The sequence below is a fragment of the Manacus vitellinus genome, unplaced genomic scaffold, assembly GCF_001715985.3.
Source record: "Manacus vitellinus isolate BGI_N305 unplaced genomic scaffold, ASM171598v3 scaffold_105_pilon, whole genome shotgun sequence".
Classification (NCBI taxonomy): Eukaryota; Metazoa; Chordata; class Aves; order Passeriformes; family Pipridae; genus Manacus; species Manacus vitellinus.
In genome coordinates, this window is record NW_021938824.1 from 730062 (window position 1) to 745546 (window position 15485).

At 54.2% G+C, this 15485-nt stretch overlaps 2 protein-coding genes across 5 annotated transcripts in view; one reads left to right on the forward strand and one right to left on the reverse strand.

Moving 5' to 3' along the window:
- Positions 1–713: 713 nt before the first annotated feature.
- On the reverse strand, positions 714–2630 carry LOC103754090 (interleukin-1 beta-like). Its single transcript, XM_008919875.2, has 6 exons — positions 2212–2630; positions 2078–2126; positions 1811–2000; positions 1534–1704; positions 1279–1424; positions 714–1192 (listed from the first exon to the last, which is right to left on the reverse strand). The coding sequence occupies exons 1-6, from the start codon at positions 2250–2252 to the stop codon at positions 980–982; spliced, it is 810 nt and encodes a 269-aa protein (XP_008918123.1). The 5' UTR covers positions 2253–2630; the 3' UTR covers positions 714–979.
- Positions 2631–3570: 940 nt separating this feature from the next.
- OGDH (oxoglutarate dehydrogenase) overlaps positions 3571–15485 on the forward strand; it is a 32522-nt gene continuing 20607 nt past the window's right edge. For all 4 annotated transcript variants that reach the window (XM_029963998.1, XM_029964002.1, XM_029964010.1 and 1 more), the window contains exons 1-3: positions 3571–3633; positions 6997–7245; positions 13524–13712. In XM_029963998.1, coding sequence (XP_029819858.1) covers positions 7024–7245; positions 13524–13712 — 411 coding nt within the window. In that variant the 5' untranslated portion in view covers positions 3571–3633; positions 6997–7023. The remainder of the gene's footprint in view (positions 3634–6996; positions 7246–13523; positions 13713–15485) is intronic.

Consider the following 15485-nt stretch of genomic DNA (forward strand, 5'->3'; position numbering starts at 1 on the left):
GGAGGCGGGCAGGGGGCGAGGACAACGGCCCTCTTTGGCGGCCGAGCCCCCGCGGGCGGGGCCCTGCGATGACACCGGGGGACGCACTGCGACATGTCGTGACACACTGTGCCAGGCCACAGCATGCCACGCCACGGTATGTGAAGCCGTGGCCACGTCTGGCCACGCTACGCTATGCAACGCCATGCAATGCCACGCAATGTCGTGCCGTGCCATGCCATGCTGCGTGATGGCATCACATGATATGGCATGGTGTGGTGTGAAATTGTGTGACACGGCACACCATACCATACTATGTGATGGCATACCATGCCATGTAATGCCACGCCATGCCTCTTGCTGTCCTGCTGCACTGTGGCCCACTGTGCCATGCCTTAGCAGTGAGCCAGGCTAGTGGCAGCAGCTGGAGCAGAAGTGACAGCCCTGGGTGGCTGCCAGGATTTGCGTGTGACTTCCACCTGTGGGATGCCCACCCCAGTTACTCCCCAGCTGTGTGGTGGGCATGGGGACAAGGAGGTGGAGGATCCTGCATGGGTCTGGCCAAATCAGGGTGGTCCCTGGGCTGTGGGGTTGCCCCCTACCCCCTGGGCTTTCACTCAGGCTTGGAGAGTGCCCAAAAGCAGCCAAAGCAGTAGGATTTTCCCGTCTGTAACCCCCGTGAGAGCAATGAGCTGAGCAATTCAGCCCTGGAAAACCTTTTATTTCCACTTCCATCTCTACAAACACCAGCGTTCCAGATAACAATAAAACACATACAAGTTAAATGCAGCAATAAATAAGGGAGCACAAAAAATAAATATAAAAGCACTGGCCAGACACAATAAGTAAATAAATAAGGATTGGGGTGTCTTGAGCCCATGGGGCCCAGAGCTACTATTTCATCTGAAGTAGATGGTGAGAGGGGTCCCATCCCAGGGGGTTGTACTCAGTACATACAGCCTGAAAACCGGTGACTGCCGGTTGGGTTGGTGTGGGGTCTTCAGCGCCCGCTCAGCTCATAGGTAGCAATGTTCACTTGGTCAGGAGCGTTGGTGATACCCACAGGCTGGCGGGGCTGCAGGGATGTGCAGATGAACCAGCCAGGGAAGGCAGCGGACTCGAAGCGGGTAGTCCCCTCGGCCGGGCTGTCCAGACGGTAGAAGATGAAGCGGGTCAGCTCCACGGTCTCAATATCCCTCCTGACATCAGCTTCCTACAGCCGGTGGGGTGAAACAGGGGTCAGAGTGGAATGGAGCCTCCAGCCCCATGAAGGATGGACTGGCAGGACCCCACGCTCACCTCCAGCTGCAGCACGGGCTTGGCGCCACTCATCACACACGACATATAGAGCTGGTAGCCCTTGATACCCAAGGCCACAGGCACCCGCCCAGCCCCTGGGCTGCCCTGCGATGACCGGGGACGGTACAGAGCGATGTTGAGCTTCACTGCAGAGAGAAGGGACGGGTTAATGGGTGGTTCCAGTGCTGTCGAGTGGCTCCCACGTGGTCCTGGGGTGGGGGACAGGGACATTGGGATGGGATTGTGTCCCCTCACCTTTCCGTCCGGCAGAGGGTCCCTGCAGGTGCAGGGCCACCAGCTGGGTTGGCGACTCCAGCACAAAACACTTGTGGTCAATGTCCAGGATGTCAAAGGACTGGGAGCGGGTGTAGCGGAAGACGGGTGCCCCAGCATAACTGCCCGTTATGTGCTGGAAGGAGATGGGCTCTGTGGGGAGGGAGACAGTCAGGGGGATGCTGATGCTTCCAGGTTCGAGAGCATTCCCCAAGAGCATCCCCCGGCTGGGGCGACACCCCTGACATTACCCCCATACCGAAAAGATCATCCAAGAAGTTGCCAAGGTCACTGTCAGCAAAGTCCTTGTGCGCTGGTTGCTTTAGGAACTTGGTCACAGCAACCACCAGGACAGCAGCCCGGCGAAAGGTCCTGGCAGGGTGTCCCTTGGTCACTGTCACTTGGATGCCTACCCTGGGTGATGTCACCTCCAAGTCCAGTCGGGGTTTCTGGGGAGAAAAGGGAAGGGTGAGTGCCAGGCTTCCCCACCACACGGATCTCACTACTCCCACTGCCCCAGTGTTACCTTCTGCAGGCAGAGGCAGTCGGGGCCATAAAACATCTCCTCATTTAGGCTGAAAGGCAAAGGGAGATGGTGAAGTCAGGGCCACCAGTGCAGGATCATGTCCCCAAAGTCCTCTCTGGCATGGCCATGCTTACCTGCTATTCTCCAGTGTGTCCAAATCAGGGACGAATGCCATCGCCGCCACTGACTGCAGAGTCCTGGGCAGAGACTTGACAGTACCTGGGAAGTGTATGGCACTTGGCTTCGGGCTCCTGCCTGCCCCACTCTCTGAGCCTGGCTCTAGCGTGGCCGGTTTTCAAGAGCCTCTGGAAGGAAGCGCCGTCAGAACGGGATTTCCAGCTGTCGCAATGCCCGGTTTTGCCCAGTTCCTCCTTCTAGACTGGTAGAGCTGTGGGGGTTGGCTGCCCCCAGCAGTGCACTGGGGAGGCTGAGTGTGGGGCAGAGCAGGGGATGCTCCAGAATTGGAGTGTGGGGCAGAGTGAGGGGATACTTTGGAGCTGGGGTGTGGGGCAGAGCATGAGGATGCTCCAAGGCCAGTGTGTGGGGCAGAGGGCAGAGAGGATGTTTGGGATCGATGTGTGGGACCAGTGACCGTGTGCCAGCCCCAGCCCCAGTCCCAGCCCCGCCCAGCAGGGCTGTGATGACACCCACCCTTGTCAAGGTCGTGACCTGCAGCCGCCCCAGAAAGGGCTGTGGCGCAAATGCTGCCACTCCACCATTTCCCCACGGCTTCCTCCTTCGCTGCGCAGACCCAAGCACTGCAGCCAGCTGTGCTCCCTCTGTCCCCTCTCCTGTCTGTCCCCACTATCCTAATACCAGACGGCACAGGGCCCTGCTGTCCCCTGGTCCCTTGTGTCCACCCATGCCACCTCTGGGACATGGCCATCAGGGACGTGGTCTTTGGGGACACTCCTCATCCCCACGTCCATCCGGCATGCCGGAGGTTGCGCCACACTGGCAGGGCCGGGGATGTGCGTGGCCAGGCTTGCACGACTGTGGGCTGCCAGGGTGTTTTCCTGGCACCTGTTTCACTTCCCCGAAGTGCCACCCTGCCCCTGCCCCTGGGCTCAGGACCAGTGACACCATGACTCACCGGCAGGAAACTGCCAGAACCCCAGAGCTCCCCCGGCACTTCCTTTGACCCTCTGAGCCCCCACTGGTTGTCACCCACGCTGGGATATCCCCAAAGGCCTGAGGTCTCCCAGGGCAAGGGGAACTCCACGCCACGGTGGAGGTCCTCAGGCCATGACAGGGGCACCCAGGCCATGGTTGAGACCCTCAAGGCGCAGTGAGGGTTGCGGGTCACGGTAGGTGTCCCAGGCTGTACTGGGGAGCCCTCGGCCATGGCGACTGTCCACGGCCGACGCCAGTACCCCGCCCCCATCCCAGGGGTCACCTCGCGCGCCGGGCGGCGCAGGCGCATTGGGACGAGGCGGAGGGGCGTGGTCAGGGCGAGGGGTGGGGCGACGCTGTGACGCACGGGCGGGGGGGTGGGACCACGGTGGTCGGGGCCGCTGTCACAGCTGGGGCTGCGAGGCGGGGCGACGAACGCGCCGGTGGGTCCTGCGTCGGGGCCGGGCGGCGGGGCTGGGCGGTGGGGGCGGGCGGTGGGGCCAGGGCTGGAGCAGGGCGGGGGGCGCGCGGGGCGGACGGCCCGCGCCCTGTGTCCTTGGCGTGCCGCCCGGGCGCCTGTTGGGGGGGCACTGCCGAGACGGACAGCCTGGCGGCCAATGGGAAGGCGGCTCGGCGGCTCGCCGCTCCTATAGGCGGCGAGGAGCGGGCGATGATTGGCGGCGTGGGGTGGAGGCGGGCCCAGACGGTGGCGGCGGACGGTGATTGGCGGGCGCGGGGAGGGGGCGGGTTACCGCCCTCGCGGGCCGGGCGGGGGTCGCGCGGCCCCTTCCCGCGCCCGCCGCACGCGGGGCCCTGCGGGGCGCCTCGTCTCGCCGCCCGACCCCCACCGTTCCGCCCGTCCGAGCCCGCGGGGCCTCCTGGGCGCCTGGGACTCTGGTGGGCCGGGGTCGGCCGTGCAGCTCGCATAGGAACGCGCCGGCCCCGCCCGCCCCAGGGCCTTGGGCTACCGCGGTCCCGAAGGTGCCCACTGCTGGAGCAGCTGTGGCTGCAGCCTTTAGCCCTGGACCTCTGGCCTCCTGGAAAGCGGAATTTGTGCTGTTTTTAACCCAAAAAGTATTCCCTAATCCCAAGCCTTTCCCAACTATCCCTCGTCTGTGGTGGCGTCCCCATCCCTGCTGCCGGGGTCAGATTTAGCACCTTAATCTGCTTATTGGCGCGCTCTGGGCCGTCATCTGTTATGGGTATTCCTGGGATTTGACCTTTTGGTGAGGTTTGGGCTGAGACTGGCTGCCCTCCTGCACCTTCCTCAGCCGTCACTCCGTGGGTGACCTTTGTATTCCTGGGTGACCCTGATATCCCATATCTCAGATTTTTATTTTTTTGCCCCTTCCTTCTGGTTGTCGTGCTCTATTTTGATCCACCTCAGAATCATCTCTGCTCTGAGCTTGCCCTGTCTCCCGCTGGGCTCCCAGCCAGCATTTCCTGCAAGAGGCCCTCAAATACCAGCTGGTTCCGCTCATTTGGGGTCAAATGCCCTGGCATTAACTTCCCTGTTTTCCAGAGAGGTCACAGAATGCTGCTGTGGCAGCACCGAAACTGGATGCTAAACTGGAGTCTCTGCTGCTGCTTCCAAGCTTTTTCTGTGCTGTGTGCGTGCCAGTCCTCTGGCACCTGATTCAGTTGGCTCTCTGAAATATCACGGAATCATGGAACGCTTTGAGTGGGAAGGGACCTTAAAGACCATCCAGTTCCACCCCTCTACCATGGGCAGGGACACCTTCCTATAGAACAGGTTGCTCCAAGCCCTGTCGAACCTGGCCCTGGACACTTCCAGGGATGGGGCAGCCACAGCTTCTCTGCGCAACCTGTGCCAGGGCCTCCCCACCCTCACAGGAAAGAATTCCTTCCCAGTATCCCACCTAACCCTGCCCTCTGGCAGTGGGAAGCCATTCCCCCTTGTCCTGTCACTCCAGGCTCTTGTCCAAAGTCTCTCTTGGAGCCTCTTTAGGCACTAGAAGGGGCTCTAAGGTCTCCCTAGAGTCTTCTTTTCTCTTCTCCTGGTTGGACACCATCAACTTTCTGAGTCTTTCAAATACCCATGTGTGTTTTGCTGTATAAATCTGAGGGAGGGTGATCCGAAAGAACTCCCAGTGGTGCTGCACTTGCTGTCCCACACCTACCAGCCTTTCTTGGCAGGGTGGAAAGGATGAGTGGTTCCCTTTTTCCCTTGCGTAAATCTGTCAAATGCTGGCTGAATTCGAGTGATTCTGTGTCTTTCTTACGCTCTTTGAACTTGTCTTCCTCTTGCTCTTTGAATAAAAACCTTGTGGTTTGTGATGGGAAGTGTAGCCACTGCCATGCCAAGCAGCCAGGACTAGATTCAGCCAAGCAAACCTGGAAGGCTGGCTGACAAAATGCTGGCTGTGAAGGTGTGTTGTTTTCTTCAGTCCCTTGTGAAACTTCATTTTAATCTGGTGAATGCATGATAACTGCTTTGACATTGGGCTGCTGCTTGTTAAACTGGTCAGGAATATGGAAACCAGCCAGCTGGGTCACCTCCAGCCCCGGGTCCTGCCTCTTGAGGGAGGAGCTGAGTGAAAAGGGCAGCTCCAAGAAGAGCTGCTCCAAATGCCAGCACTTCTCTCAAGATGATCCTGCTCCAACGCTTTCTTTTGGGCTGCAGTGGTCGGTCAGATGTGTGTAACCCCATGGCTGACCCTGTGGCCAACCCCCTGGCTAACCCCAAGCTTCCCCGTCCATGCCCCACCAAGAGCTGCAAAGTGGGACCTTTGAGAAGTTCCACACCTGCTCCACATCACTTTTTTGGATTGTCCGGGTCTTTCAGCTTCATTGGCATTCTTGGGTCTGGGCTTTTGAGAAGAAGCAGTCTGTCCTGGAGCCCACTTCCCAAGTGCTTTGCACCACTGTACCCCTGTTTTGCAAGAGGTCTTCCCTGTAAACGGTTTCTTTCCAACTTTATCCTGATGCATTTCACAACAAACCATCAAGAAAACCTCAGCCAGCAGAGTGGTCACAGAAATTGAAGCCCAGACCTTGTACCTGGGAGAGAGAGTGATGGAAGAAGCTCCCCTGCTGGATGATGAGGTTGTCCCCCTGTGAAATGTGCTGCCCTGGAGACACACACCCCATGAGGCTCCAGCAGATATGAAGGAAAATGTTCAGTGTTAAAATCCAGCTGATAACACATACTTTTGCAGCACCCTTCAGTACTTAAAGGTGCTTTGCTTTAAAATCCTACAACTTCCATCTGCCTGGGAGGTTGAATGGCCAAAGTGTCCCACTCCTACTGGAATTGGAGTTACAGAGGATTTTCCTGTTTAAAACAAATGTAAAGAGGATTCTCAGAGGAAGAATTAAAAAACCAAAAGAAATCCAAGGATATTTTACGGATTTATTTTTGGAAAAGGGGTAGATGATGCTGGATGGAGCTGAAGAGGGAAGTGCTGGGGGAACCGATACCTTACGTTGTTAATATGGGCTGTTTCACCCCAGACATCCCTTGTTTTGTACGAAGATGCCGAAATCAAGAAATGTGGATGGCTTTGATATGCAGTGGCTCGCTCGAGGCTGGAGTTGGGTACCCGCCAAGCAAATCTGCTTCTCACTGTCACAACAGGGGAGGTGACAGTGCCATGCTGCCAGGGGTGGGGGAGGCAGACCCAGCCATGCTGAGCATCCCGATCAAAAGCTGTGTTTCTGAGCCATCAGGGACTCAGCCGTGGGATGGGTGGATGGATTAATCCAAACTAAAAACATCCTAAGCTCAGTTGTCTGTGCTTGGAGTAATTCCTAACTCACTTTTCTGTTCTCTCTCTGCCCAACAGGAACTTGTGTGAGGCAACGGGACAACTATGCTTAACTTAAGGACTTGTGCGGCAAAGCTGAGGCCCTTGACGGCCTCACAGACTGTAAAGACAATTTCCCAACACAAACCGGCAGCACCCAGGACGTTCCAACAGCTCAGGTGCTACAGTGCACCGGTGGCTGCCGAGCCGTTTCTGAGTGGGACTAGTTCAAACTATGTGGAGGAAATGTATTATGCTTGGCTGGAAAATCCCAAAAGTGTACATAAGGTAAGGAGCAACCTTGCCAGGATGTCACTTTTGCTTCTCTGTGTGTCTGAGCAGTGGTGCAGGTAAGTGCCTGCCTCCCGAGGAGGATCGAATTCAGCCATAGGGGCCAGATGATTGTGGACAGTCCTTCTGCCTCGCTTTGCCCCAAAGAAACGGCAGTGATTCCTTGAGCAAGAGCCAAGAGGAGCTTTTCTTTTCGAGAGGGAACACCGTGGGCTTGGGACACGGGCAGCATCCTGGATCACAAGCGGATACAAGGAATGGCTTCTCCTGGGAATCCACCCGTAATAAGCTCCTGAAGCTGTATTTTTTCCATCTCTGATGGCTCACGAGAGGGTTTATTCCAGAGTGAAGAATACGGAAGCGGGGCAGGGAGGGTGTTCTCCACATCCTGACTGGTTTCCTTTTTGCGTCAGGCACGGGTGGTGTTCAGTATTGGGGCAGATGTACTGTAGCTAAGCTTGACTTTGAGCTGGTGCGTAAAGCCAGACCTGTGATCTACAGCCTGGGGAGGAGGACAGGGTCTGGTGGCCAGAGGGATTCCCACAGCTACTCCTGAACTTAAAACTGGGAAAAAAACCCCAGCCGTGGGCATTATGTGCAGAGGCCTGTCCTGATCTGAATCCGTAAAGCTTCTCCAGCAAGACTGAGCTCATCAGGTGAGGGCTCAGCTGGGAAGAGGGGTTCTGAAACCTGACAGCATTGTTCCCCATCCCCAGTGTGTCACAAGGAAGATGTTCCTCCAGTGACTAAGTCTCAGCATTACCCAGGGGATTTTCTGGGTTGTTTTGAACATGTCCTGGTGTGGAACAAGAATTTTCTTTCTTCAGTAGCACATGAGCCATGTGCAGACCAGGATACAATGGGTAAATGAGCAGTAGGGTATAAGGAATCCCATGCTCCAGCGCTTGCGGCAGCATTGATTTGTTTTCAATGGCACTGATCTCACCTTCAGAATGCAGGTGCTGAAAAGGTCTTAAGGTAGGATCAAAGCTGGATTTTCACAAAAAATGTTGACTTTAGGCTTCTTTGGAGGCAAATGGGTGTCTGAGCCAAACAGTAAAGACTCAGAAATCACAAAACATCTTCATTTGGGTTGTGCCCTTTGCCAAATAGTGACTTGAAAGCTGCCCAAGCACATGGTATAACCCCTCCTTCAGAGGTGGGATATTGAGTTAAAAGCCACGAACTTAAATGCCGTAGCCTGATTTAAAAACGAGTGAGGGTAACACCACCTTGTCCCAGTGACAGGCACGATCCTGTCTTTGTCAAAGAGTCATCATGGTGTGATACTAACACTGATTCCAGACCCACGCTCAAAAGTCACTCTGAGCAGATGTTTGAGTAAACATCAGGACTGACTGGGGCAGCTGGCTGGGAAGGGAGTTTGGGTCCCAAGGCCAGACCTCTGGTTTACTTCTGGTCTTGTAAATGTGGCTGATTATCCTTGTCAGCCCATCAGTAGGTAGGCAGGGCATGCACACGCGGTTGAAGAAGTTGGAGGAGAATTTAATTTGGAAGGAGCCTCTGCCCCAGCATCCAGCTTGGAAGTGGCCTCTATATTGCAGATTACGTCCAGCTTCATGTCTAGGCCAGGTCACTCCGGGCCTCGTGCAGTCAGGTTTTGAGTCCCTACAAGGGTGGTGCTCTCACCACCTCTCCAGGCCCCCAGTCCAGTGTTTATGGTGAAGAATTTGCAATTGTTTGATTTCCGAGTGACTGATCCCTGGAAAATCAATGTCCCTAGAATTACTTCCAGCGTAGTACTGTACTTCCAGAACAGTGCAGGAATTGATATAGGATTTTTTATTCCAGCATGTCTGGAACTGGTTTGGCATCAGGAAAATCAACATGTGAAATAAAATGCCAGGAAGCAAACTTGAGACCTGTGATGGAAAAAGCAAGTCTTAGGGACTTTTTTTCCATCAAAGGAAACCAAACTGGAGTCCTGCTTGGCAGAAAGGGATTGGAGCAGGGAGATGAGACTAGATAATCTTTTGAGTGTCCCTTCCTACCTAAACCATTCTGTGGTCCTATGAAATCCAGCTCCAGTCCCAAAACTTCTGGTGGGGTTGGTACCTGAGTCGGTGTGGACTTTGCTGTTGCTTCCTGGTACACTTGGCCTCCTTCTGGACTTGTCTCTTGGGTGGACCCCACCTCATTCCAGTGACCCCTTTACCAAGGTCCCTTCCCAGCTGCTCTCTGTACTCCTTTGTCCTTCTGCACTTTTTCATGGCTCCTCCATCCTTGCTGGGTTGCTAAGCTGCTGGGCATGGGCTGGGCTTGTCTCTGGTTTTGCTCGCTCACAGTCCCTATCAACTGGTGTCCCCTCTGGGGAGGCATGTGCCACCCCTTTCCCTGATAAGTGTTGGCCTCCATCCTGCCAGACGGAGGGGCAGATCCCGGGGTGGAGCTCTTGGAAGGAGCCAGGCTGTCACAGGGACCCGACTGAGGCTTATCTGTCCCTGCACAGAGCAGAGACCGGCTTCTGCTTGCCATGCTGCATCCTGCTGGGGAGGGACACCTTCATCTGGGAAGAGCTGGGGTGTCTTTGCTGTTGTCAGCAAAAACTTCTGAGGCTTTCAGCTGACGTGATGGTCCCAGCAGAGCATGGTGAATCCACTTCCTCTGTGCAGACACCAGGGGTTTAAACTGCAGAACAAGCCTCAGTGCTTGTTTAAAACAGGGAAGGTAAAAAAAAAACGATTATTTTAGGAGATTTTCTGTGTGCAGTCCTTCAACTCCAGTTTCCAAGTCTGATGAGCAGAGTTGGATTATAGTAACAGTAGAATAATAAAAATATGAGCAGGGCTGGAGAAAGAGGATATGAGGACACGGGAGATGGGTGCTGGTGGGCTGCCACAGGGTCAGTGCTGCCTGCTCCTGGACTGTGTCCCCAGGGAGTGGGGATACCCTTCTTCTGCCCCCCATTTGGCCAGCTTGGGTTCTTGGCACAGCCTAGCCTGCACCGTCTCCCTGGTACCCTGAGCAACGTCATGGGTGCTTCAGGAGAGACAACCAGAGAGCTGTGACTGCAGGTGGGTGGTACCTGCATATACCTGGGGCAGGTTCAGCCTCCCTAAGCAGCAGCCCCAAAGTTTGGGTTGAACCATGGGAAAGGAACACAGCTCTCCCCATAGGTCTGTACATCACATGGGCCTTAACATGGACTCCTTAACATGTCAGTGTTTGGGGTTTTAAATTGAAAGGAGTTTGATGACCTGATTGCACTGTGGAACACTGAAGGTCCTTGTTTACGTTGATAAGGGACATGGCGATGTGCAGAGCACAGACCCATCTGTTGCTGCTTGACCGCCTGCTCTTAGCAAAGGTTACCAGCCTTAAATTTGGTTCAGGCTCCTCCTCCTCCAGCTTTAAGTTCTGATGTTTCTCCTCTTCTTTCTGCTGGGCTTGCAGACTGTGCTGAGCAGGGTTGGTGCTTCTGGAGGCTGTGGCAGGGGAACGGGCGGGGAGCAGCCTGAGCGGGAGGTGGAGGCTGTGTGTCCCTCGCGCCTCCCAGCCCGGAGCACCTGCAGCCCTGTCCGTGGTGCTTGCAGCTGGTGGCAGCTCTCTCCCCTTGCCATGTATGCCTGACCTCCAAGCTGGCAGAGACTGGGATGTGGTGGTCTGAGCCTGCACCCTTCTCCAGGAGCTGAGTCTAGCGGAAGGTGCTGGTTTGCCTTGGTGAGCTGGTTTGAGGCTGTTCCCAGCAGAGGAGCCCGCACTGAGATCTGCTCCCGGAGTGGAGCTCAAGATCCTTCTAAAGCCTGAACTATCATGGTGTGTGGCAGACAGCTGGCTCACCTATCCCACTTTGCCAGTGCATGGAGGAGCACCAGGAAACCTGTCCAGGCTAATGCCTTGTACTGCAGCTGTGGGACTGCAAAAATGCAATGAATCTGAGCTCTCTTGTACCCAAAATATATATATATCTCATGCCCTGTATGTGTATGTATCTATACAGGGTATAAGAGCCAGAGGAGCTCTCACAGGGCTGCTGTGGGCACAGAGAATTCAGAGGGAAATAACCCCGTGAGTTTATTATTGCTGTTAACTTTGGCAAGTGCCAGATTAAGGCAAAGTTCTCCTTCCCATGATAAAGCAGGGTAACTGATGGGGCTGTTTAGCCTCTCCCATGGGAGACATGAGCTCCAGAGGCACCTCACATGTGCTCCCCACAAACCTACAGGGTGGCCCTTGGATACTATTGAATTCGAAATCACATCAGCAGGTTGAAAGCTGACATTTTTATAGCACTTATCAAGGCTCCAGCCCTCCCTTTGCCATTCAACCATCATTCTGTAGGGCCATAAAGGATTCAGTGAAAGTACCCGAGCTGACTCAGCCAGTGCCACACCTTGTTTGCAGAGCTTAAAGTGGACTTCTTGTTTCAAAACAGAATCAAATTGCAGCTCTGAGAGGTTGATATTAATGAATGGCAGACGGGAAGAGGTTCATGAAGGAAACACCCCTGGCTCCTTCCCTGTCCTCAGCCCCCTCTTGGGCTGGCAGATGCTCCCTTTCTCTTACCTGTCTTTATTTTCCATTACATTAAAGAACCTTAAACCACCGAGTAAAGCAGCCTGCCAGGTTCCTCCCCATCCCAAGTGCGTGGAGCCTATGCCTGGTGCTTGTCCCTCTGCTCACAGGAGCTGATGTCTTCTAGAGCACCCAGGAGCTCTCTGAGCCTGAGAAAGAGAAGAGCAGGGATGAAACAGAAAGCCACTCTCCCTCTTTTCTCCTTGAAATTTCCTTTAGCAGTTGAAATGGGGTTAGGTGTTTTCTGCCTTTCCTTTTTTTTTTTTTTTTTGCCTTTGGGGGAGTGATTGTTTATCAGTTAGAGTGCCAAAATGTTCCAGATTTTATTTATGTTCTTTCAGCATGACCTGTTTCTAAATTTATTCACCTTGTGCAGTCATGTGATGGAGTGTTTGGGTAAATCGGGGCTGGAAACACCTTCCTGGGGCATGTGATGGACTCTGCAACTGGAGTAGCTCCAGGGATGGCTGAGCTGGGGCTCCTCTGGCAAAGGGGACATTTTCAGTCCTTTTCACCCTGCTTCCAGGGGGACAAAATCTGTCTTTTCTGCCCCAAACAACAGCTGGAGGTTCTTTCAGGGCACTTTTCCACTTAGTTTACACACTCTGGGGATGGCTGGGCAGCGCTTCCCCGTCTCCGATCACCAAGGCTGGATTTGGCACTCTCCAAGGTGCCCACAGCCGGTGGAGAGACTCTTGGGCTAAAACCAGCATGCAAATCCCAGGGGATTTGTTTGCTTTAGCTGGCAACCTGGGTCTGTGCTAGCACACAGCCACTGCTCCACTGTGCCCTTGTCCTTTGCCATCGCTCGGTGGCACATGAGACCGGGGTATGTGACGGGAGGATGTAGCTTGGACTTTGTTTGACTAAGCTCTCCCCTTTCTCAGGTCCATTGCTGCCTCTCCAAGGAGACAAATTAACTTGTGTTTGGCATGGGTCACTTCTGGGTTTTTCAAGCAGTGCTGGAAAAGTATGACAGTTACACCAAATCTGTCAAGGGCTATTTTGGGGGGTTTTGATTTGTTTTCTTAGCACCTAGACATGCCCATCTGCAGAGAAAGCAGGAGCAGAGGTGACAGCTGCCTTGGTCTGGGCACAGGAGAGCTGCGTGGGAGTACCTGCATAGTGCTGGCCTGGGCGTTGCCAAAAGGATGGGGAAAAATTGAAGAGAGGACAGAAAAAGGAACACATTGCTGGTTGAGTGCTGGACAACACAGCTCGTGCTCGGATTTAGGTCTCAGGCCATTCAGACCACGGAAAATAGGAAGAGGTGTATTTGATTATAGGGCAGAAATGTTTTTCAGAAAATACTGGGGTTATTTAGAAGTTAGAAGGCAATGGCTTCCCCTGGGGAGAAGGAAACGAGCTGGAAGTCCAGGCTGGGACTTGTGTCTCTGAGCAGCAGTTCTGAGAGCTGAGGCAGGGGAGGGTGTATCGCTGTGTCCTGTCTTGTGTGCTGCTGTTGAGAGAGGAGGGGCTTTGGGGGCGGCCTCATGGCAAAAGAAACAATCCAGATGGATGGGAAGTGGGATAATGGTGTACCTGGAGTAGTGGGAGAGCTTTAGTGCTCTTCCGTCCAAAGCAGGTGGGTGCCTTCAGCAGTGGCTGCATGGAGCTGAGGTGCAGGGGAGGAGGCAACTCTGCTCCCTGCTTTGGCAACAGAGCTGAGACCTCTGTAGCCTCGAGTGCTTGGGCTGCAGGTGATGACCCTGTTGCCTCTCTTCTTTCCGTTTTTGTAGTCATGGGACATCTTCTTTCGCAACGCCAATGCCGGAGCTGCTCCAGGCACCGCTTACCAAAGCCCCCCTCCACTGAGTACCAGCCTTTCCACCCTGTCCCAAGCCCAGTTCCTGGTTCAGGCACAGCCCAGCGTGGATAAACTGGTGGAGGACCATCTTGCAGTGCAGTCTCTCATCAGGGCATATCAGGTAAGGGGATGTTGTGCTGAGGAGGGTCCTGTCCTCAGTAGAGGGGCCTTTCATGGCTGAGGTTAGGGTTGATGCATGTGTTTTGCATGGAGAGCATGCAGGATGTGGGCTGAGCTGCCTGTTTTGGCATAGGAGCTGCTGATCTGTTTAGGCAGAAGCTTAGCTGATGCTTTGCTGGACAATAGGAAGGTTTAAACTATTGTTATCCAAACGGGGTGGCAGGGAGGGGGAGGTCTTCTTCACAAAAGGTGGTTTGCTGGCCTTTGGAATGTTGCTCCTGTGCCATGGGCTGCCATGCTCAGCAGTGACATGGGACACCCATCCTTCTTCCCTCATGTTGCTGAGAGAACTTCTGAGGTCCTAATATAGAAGCTCAGGAAACATTTCCATGTGATTTGCAACCTGGAAGAGGCCGGTGGTGCTGGTGGGCTGCAGCTCAGACCAAATGCTGCCCAAGTCCATCCTCTGGGAGAAATGAGTTTGAAGCAGGAAGGAAACATCCTCTGGCTGGTGGAAGGCCAGCAAGTATTTTTACTTGGGAGAACATTTAAGCGTGTTTCTACATTTGTGTCATCCTTTCACCTTTGTTTATGCTCTGGTTTGTCAAGTCTGGGGGCTCTAATTGGCTCTGTGGTGAGATGTTAAAGAACCCAGCTGCTGTGCAAGTGAGTTTCTCACCTGTTCCTGTGACAAAGGACTCGCTGTACATTGTGTTCCTGCTCAGGTATGGGGAAAATCCAACATAAAAGGCCGTGAGTTAAGGCAGGAACTGCAGTGCTGGACAAGTCCAAAGGTCTGCCCAGCCTTGGCCCCTGCTCTCTGGCTCCAAGATACTGCCACTACCCTGCCTGCCTCTGCAGCTGCAGTGCCAACGTCAGCACTGGGACCTGTTTGTAAGGACCTGTACGGCTGGTTCCATGGGAGATGACCACCCTGTCAGCTCTGAGGCAGCTCCTGCCAGTAGAGCAAGCGGGCAGACACCAAGTTTGAACACATGGTGATTGATGTAGTTGGAAGCAGAAGCTTCATGTCAGCAATTTGAACACAAAATCCATAACCTCTTCAGTATTCCCATCTCTTCTTCAGGCTCTGAGTGGCAGCGCTGGGAGGTGATGGCTCTTGGATGTATTTTTCTGAGCTGTCTGCAGTGAGAAGTCTGCTTCCCTTTCTGCCCTGGTGTCACAGTAGGGCTGTAGCTGTGGTGACTTATTCAGGTGGGGAGGTTCGGGACAGGATATGGAGGTATGAAAGTGTAGGAAGGTGAAGGAAACCCTACCTGTGATACGTAACCTACTTAAAAGACCACAAAATTAATTTCTTAATTGGATTGAGCTGGTCTGTCCCTATAATTATGGGTGAGCAATGACTACTCTGCTTTGGCATCAGTGATGGCTCCTTAATTGTATTTGTGTTTCCATGCCCAAGTCGTTATTAATTTTGAGTAGTAGAGTGCTTTGGGTTGGAAGGAGCCTTACAGACCATCTAGTTCCAAACCCATGTGCCATGGGCAGGGACACCTTCCACTAGACCTTCCAGGTTGCTCCAAGCCCTGTTGAACCTGGCCTTGAAGACTTCCAGGGATGGGGCAGCCACAGCTTCTTGGACAACCTGTGCCAGTGCCTCACCACCCTCACAGGGAAGAATTTCTTCCCAATATCCCATCTAACCCTGCCCTCTGGCAGTGGGAAGCCATTCCCCCTTGTCCTGTCACTCCAGGCCCTTGTCCAAAGTCTCTCTGCAGCTCTCCTGGAGCCCCTTTAGGCACTAGAAGGG